The 6673-nt window shown below is 51.8% G+C and overlaps 1 protein-coding gene across 1 annotated transcript; it reads right to left on the reverse strand.

Moving 5' to 3' along the window:
• Nucleotides 1-452: 452 nt before the first annotated feature.
• On the reverse strand, nucleotides 453-5230 carry LOC109757471 (uncharacterized). The gene is made up of 2 exons (XM_020316295.3): nucleotides 4849-5230; nucleotides 453-2043 (listed from the first exon to the last, which is right to left on the reverse strand). The coding sequence occupies exons 1-2, from the start codon at nucleotides 5224-5226 to the stop codon at nucleotides 625-627; spliced, it is 1797 nt and encodes a 598-aa protein (XP_020171884.2). The 5' UTR covers nucleotides 5227-5230; the 3' UTR covers nucleotides 453-624.
• Between the last annotated feature and the right edge of the window lie 1443 nt (nucleotides 5231-6673).

Here is a 6673-nt window from a genome sequence, read left to right on the forward strand (position 1 = left end):
CATCATCGATGAACAAAGCATATTGAGCTCGACATCCACTTTGTTCTTGAGCAGGTTGTGCTTGGCCGCGTTCGAATGCTGCATGTGCCCACCGATCAGTAGTTTGCCGATGTCATGACGAAGGGACTACCTACCTCGACTTTTAAGGGCTTTCGGTCCAGCCTTTGCGTCTCCGGCGATGCTTCGACTGCGGGGAGTGTCGAACATGTATTCTTTGCATGTGTGTATATAGGTCTGGGTTTTATACTTCGCACATGTCACGTCTCTCTCCCCTCTGTAACTTGTATGTAACTTGGTAGACAAGACATTAGGTGCACTCCTTGTATCTATATATGTACCACGTGCACGATCAATGAAATTATCGAGGCATGCAATCCCTCTCTTCCTAACTTACAAAGAGATTAGGGACACATGGATCCAGGAAGCGGGGGCTATAGGTTCAGGCTTCCTTTGGAAGAAAGAAAAAATACTTGTAGTTGCGAATGCTTTGAATCTTTTTATTTTCTAAAGTAAATACTCTAAGCTTGTCTTCATCTCTGTATATTTGCCTGTTCCATTTGGTTGATCTTGCTTTGTCACACTAAATCAATTTGTATAATCTACCATTTCTAGTAAGGTGGGCTGCTACCTCCCCTTCATTTTAACAACTTTTCTTCGCACATCCTCTTCCCTTGCAGCCATCTCCCTCTCCTCCTCGGCGGTGAACGGCGGCGGCAACGTGCACGGCTCGTATCCGGCCACATACATCTCCCTGGACTCCATCATGAACTCCCTGTCCCGGCCTTGGGCGGAGCAGGCCATGGACTCGGGGCAGAGCTCCACGGCGTTCTCCGGCACTGTGGGCTTGTACCGGAGCAGGGCAGCGTACTGGGTGAGCACGTGCAGCATGTAGTCGTAAACGTAGTCCATGCTCATCTCCTCCCTCGCGAACCCGCTGCCCTCCTTGCCCATGCGCTGGGCCAGCGCCGGATGCGCGTTCCCCCAGTCGACGGCGAACTTGACGGCGCGGCACTTGTCCTTTGGGTCGACGGGCCAGTAGTGGCGGCCGGCGACGAGCCCCCGGGAGAAGAAGTCCTCGAAGGGCGTGTCGATGGCCAGCATCGGCGAGTCGCATGCGAGAATGTACTTCTCACTCACCGACCACGACCGCCCCTGCACGTAGATCTTGTACCTGTACCGGCACTGCTCCGCCAGGTTGGAGCCCTTGAAGCCGTTCCGGTTGGCGACGCCCCAGTCCAGCGCGAACAGCCGCGCGTTCCAGTCTTTGCCGGCGGCGGAGTCGTTGCTGCAGCGGAAGAGGTCGCGGCGCGCTTCCGACACGCCGCGGTTGCCCTTCCAGAACGCGTACGGCTCCCTGTCCGGCCAGGGGAGCCGCGCATTCTCCTTGGCGATCTCCTTCATGAGCGGCCCCCATGGACGGATGTTGACCTCCGGCCAGCCCCAGAAGGACCAGTCCGGGAAGAGGACCTCGACCGAGGTGCCGTCCTTGCAGTAGCGGAAGAGCGGCGGCGCGGCGGAGGTGTCCGGGTAGTCGGCGGCGCGCAGCTCCGGCATGTCCTCGCAGTTGAACATGAGGTCGAGGTCCGGGACGCGGCCCGGGTAGCGGGCGAGCAGCTGCGCGATCCCCCACTGCGTGAACAGGTCCCGCGTCTGGAACACGCGGTGGTACGTCTCCACGTACGCGCGCCCGGAGACCACCGTCAGCCGGAACGCCGCGTTCGGCTGGCCGCGCTCCACCGCCTCCCTGCTGATCCCCTTCTCGCGCCACGGTTCAAGGTCCGAGTGGATGTGCCTGAAGTAGTCCGGGCACGAAGGCGGCGGCGGCTGCACGGGTCGTTCCGGCGCCGCTGGAGATGGTGATGCAGCCGGTGGTGGCATTCCCCCGCGGGGGCGACGGCATAGTGGCGTAGACGACGATGACGTCCCGTTGCCGCAGCTGAAGGGTATGGGCACGGGCGGTGATGAGCGTTGGCGGCGAGGAGGATGGCGCCAACGACGGCTGGTAGTGCTGCCGGTGCCGCTGCCGGTGCCCCGCAGGAACGACTAGCCGATCGTTTCAGCACGCATGTACAAGCAGAGGGATTAGTACAGCACATTGTAGTATGATGAGAAATTTTAGGGCTGTCCCAGTTAATATGAACAGTCTATTTCACGTCATCCGATGGCTTGTTGTATTACCTCTTGAAAGTTGAAAAGTAAAATATTGACAAGAATCCTATAGGGTTATTATATGGACTTTATTCCTTTATTTTTACAGATATAAGGAAATAAAATATTTTGTGTCATTAAAGCATTTTGTGCTACCTACGGAAATATATCTTGCATAGTTCTAAAATTTCCATGTTATTTTCTGCATGTCACGCTCCCTAACATTATATTATTCTCGTGCGTGAAATGTCATTGTGCTACAAAAGGAAATATACGTGGATAGTGAACAGATGTGCCATTTTTATCACACAAAAAATGTAAATCTCATATGAGCAGTGTTACGGGTCGGCAGACGTTTTTTTAAAAGATCAGTCGCGAGGCTCGGATCTGGCTGATTAAATATTTCTCTCACCTCGTGGGCGGTAAGAGGGATCATCTTGAAAGAGCTCTTGTAGTATTGATTACGAAACTCATTTGCTTAGTCTACTAGGAGTAGTTCATATGTAACCAAATTAGCTAGCTAGGTGTGCTTAAGAGTTACTTTGCTTTTGAGCTTGCATGCTCTTTTTTAAACATGAATTAGAGTTCTGATTGAAGACATGCTCCGATTATCTTATATCTTGCAAAGTGCAGACAACTACAGTAAGTCGGCAGAACTTAGCCATCAGTTGAAAGACTGAAAAGTCGGACTGATTAAAGAGGCAACAGTTTCCACGGGCACGCAAGAATTCTACGTGTCCTCCTGTAGTTAGCCAATGCACGATGTTACGCATGGTGCACTTGGCCACTAGCCAGAATCGGAACTTCACTGGAATATCTTCTGTGAAGCAGAACTAAACACGTACGTCGTCGTCCAGTCCTTTGGTGCCGTACGTTGTGCTGCCTGGTTTGCTCATTCCTCGTACTAATGAGGGATTCAGGGTCATCTTTGCGTATACACATGGCCTATACACATTGGCCGTCAAGGCCTGCAGCCTGCTGTTTTTGGCACTTGGTCTTGCAAGTGGGGGAGCATGTGGGCCCAAGCCAGGATTAATGGCCGATCACTTCCGGATTGATCTAGCAGGTCATCGGTTTTAAGTGGCGGTGGTTCAAGGAAAGCTGATTTTGACCGCAGCTATGAAATTTCCTAGCACTTGTTTCTGATAAAGGTATACTCATTATATGCTTGGTGGAACTCTCTGTTGATTTCACCATCAATAGATCGTTTACATCGCTCTCAAGACTCTTATCACAAAGTCAAGACAATGGACCATATTTTGTGGAACTTCCATGCGTACGTGGGCTGGTACAATTGGAAGTTAGATCGCACAAAACTTAGCGAGTACTACCTCCATCCAAAAATAAGTATCATTGATTTAGTATAAAAGTTGCACTAAATTAGCAACACTTATTTTAAAATGGAGGAAGTACTGGTTAGCACAACGCAAAACAAAATCTAGTAGATGGTTTTCTCCATCGCGTGGTTAATTCAGACAAGAAGTAGCTTAAACATGAATTGATATGTCGAAATGTTGCAAACACTCGACTCCACCTGTCAAGAGACTTAGCGATCGGATGATCCCAATGTCGGAATATAGAGTAGTAATTTGCACGGTCACGCATGAATTCTACTACGTGTCTTCTTATTCTTTTTCTTTTCTTTTTTGCGAACGTGCCTTTTTATTCTTAGCCAGCCTGGCACGTATTACGCATGCAGATGACTTGGCTGAGACTTTAGTTTACTTGCTGCCAAGAGGCATTAGACACCTCACTACACATGTCGTCACTTCGATCTCCTAATTCAGAATTACTACGCTTACGTTTGGTCATCTAATGCAATCTATGGGCACGCGGCGGTCTGACGTTTGGTCCATGTTTTTGCCGTAGTATTTGAAAAGAAACTCTTGCGATCGGGCTTCTCCATCCTTCTCAGCGCCAGTTCTAGAGAACCAAGTCATGGCTCACAAAGTCAAAGCAACGGAATATTTTGTCAGTTTCCATGCCCATGGCCGGGCTGGATCTTTAATTCTTTATTCGAGATTACAATCGCATAAATTAATATGCAAATATATTCGCATGGTCCTGTTAATTGCAGATATCAAGTTAGCTAGCTAGGCAAAAACAATTTGAATTTAGGAAAAAGAAATCTCCTATCCTGACACGCGTCTAAGTCATGCGCGTGCATCCCGCGAGGCACTTTCCTCAATCGTGAGCTCAAAGCTATACACGTATTGCCATCACAGGCCGACTTCGAACGACTACTCCTGTCCCGTCACTGATCGAGGTTGACGTTGCCTAAAATACGAATTGATTTTTCTACACAGAATAGATGGTCTGTTTTTCTGCTCCTACGTTCAAAGTCCATCGTGAAAGTATCCTTTGATAGGAACCGGTGCGCGCACATTGGTCCAGCGAGCCAGTGATCTCCATGGAGAGTACTGATTTGACTCCTAGCGCGTGATTCCGTTTGCCCGTCGCGGACGGCGTATGGAATAGGAATAGTAGTACGAGTGTACTTGACCTTGGAACCGGTCGAAAAAATATCTCATCATATCTTCACGGATCAATGCACTCCATTAGTCCATTTAATTTGCTGTTCCATTAGCTAGGTTCACTGCGCGCGTGGTTAATTCTACTAAGATATAGCACGATCGATCGAAATTGAACGATAGTCGCACGCATGTGTGTCTGACTCGATGGGGTGTAGGGTGTACTTACGGCGTCGAGGTCGATCCATCTGGCGCCGGCGAGCAGCGTGAGGACCACGAGGCCGCCGATCACCAGCCCCACGGCGCCCTTCGTCGGCGACAGCAGCGAGGCCTTCCACCACGGCTTCTTCGTCGTCGTCGCTGTTGATGGCGAAGACGGCGACAAGCGTTCAACCGCCGGATCAGCAGCTTTGCCGCCGTCGACGACGACCTTGCGCGGCGCCTCGCCGTCCTCCTGAGGCGGCACCAACGCCGCCCCCTCTTCCTCGTCGCCGGAAGAGACCAGGAAGCTCTTCATCGGCGGGCGATCAAGCTTACGTTGGCGTTGTGCTAGTGGGGTTGCGAGTTGCGACTCTACCTCCCTCTTTCTCTCTGTGTGTCTGTGCATATATAGGTGCACGGTTGCACCGTCCAGCCAAAACAAATACGCCATACCAGTCATAGCAACACGGTGAGCCAGTAATCCCTGGTTTCCATTCCAAGCTTCCGTTTCCTCGTGTGGGGCCCTCGCAACTTACTGCGTACGTCGACCCGAAAATGAACCGTAAAATTCTGCAATTCGTCGGAAAATGAATACCACTAGCTAGATTCAGAGCGTCTAGTCGAGGCGTTCCTACCCAAGCCACCGCCACCACCACGCGCCTAGGGAGAGGCGATCTATCTCCTCAGATCTTCACCGGCCAGGGCGCTGGCCCCCTCTCCCTTCGGCCGCTGCGCCGGCGGCAGGAGAGAGAGGGGACCCCATTCCTCCGCTCTGTAGTTAGAATTTGGATTTGTAGGTTGTGGTGCGTCGTTGGGGTAATGGGAGCGGCGTCTGGACGAATAAATCTACCTCAACTTCACTCCCACACCGGCGGTGTCTTTCATGGCGGCGTCATGGAGTTGATGGCATCGTGTCTCTGTCGATCCCTCAGATCGGCAGCGTTAGGATTCATGGATGGTGTTGGCGAGGCGGCGGCGACGACCTCCATCAGGTGTGTCTCTCCTTCTGCTTTGTCCCCGTTGCTGCGGCATTGTCTCCGACGTCGTCATGGTGGAGCGGGGAGGTTTTGTCGTTCAGGAGTACGCGCAGGCGGTTGCCTACGCAAGTGACAGCTGGAAGATGAAGTATCTTATGTTAGGTCTGTGGTCGAAGGCTGACAGTTCTGGTTTCCTCCTCCGACGTCGTCGTCATGCGGGGGTGTCATTTCTGAAGTTCGATGGCGTGTCCGGGGACATGTTGCTCCGGTCTTGTCGGATCACGGGTTCCGGCAAAACCCTTAAGGTTCGAACTATAGGGTGCGCACGAAGATCTCTCTCCCCCAAGCTCACACACTCACCGCAATCTCAAGGCCTAGCTCGCCGAACCCAAGGAACAAGGAACACGAGAGTTTATACTGGTTCGGGCCACCTATGTGGTGTAATACCCTACTCCAGTGTGGTGTGGTGGATTGCCTTGTAGGCTAGGGATGAACAAGTACAAGGGAAAAACAGCCTCCCGAGAAGAGGTGTTCTAGAGCTCGGTGAGCTGGTGAGTTGGCCTTGGCGGAATGAGTCCAATCCAAGATTCCCCCCTCCTATGGTGGTGGCTAGTCCTATTTATAGAGGCCCTGGTCCTCTTCCCAAATGTTTAGGCGGGAAGTGATCCCACAACGGCCAATTCGAAGGGGGACAACTAGTACAAGTTATCCTGATAAAAGATGGTCTTCGCCTGCCAAAGGCTCTGGTGGTGACTTCGTGGGCTCCGCGGTGACCTCCGTCCTGCCGTCCTGCTGGTCTTGGTCTCGTTGCACCAATATGAAAACCTTTGCCTGATGCCTCGGGACTCCTCGTCTGCGCCTGCTCCTTAGCACCAA

This window comes from Aegilops tauschii, chromosome 7, assembly GCF_002575655.3.
Source record: "Aegilops tauschii subsp. strangulata cultivar AL8/78 chromosome 7, Aet v6.0, whole genome shotgun sequence".
NCBI classification, from domain to species: domain Eukaryota; kingdom Viridiplantae; phylum Streptophyta; class Magnoliopsida; order Poales; family Poaceae; genus Aegilops; species Aegilops tauschii.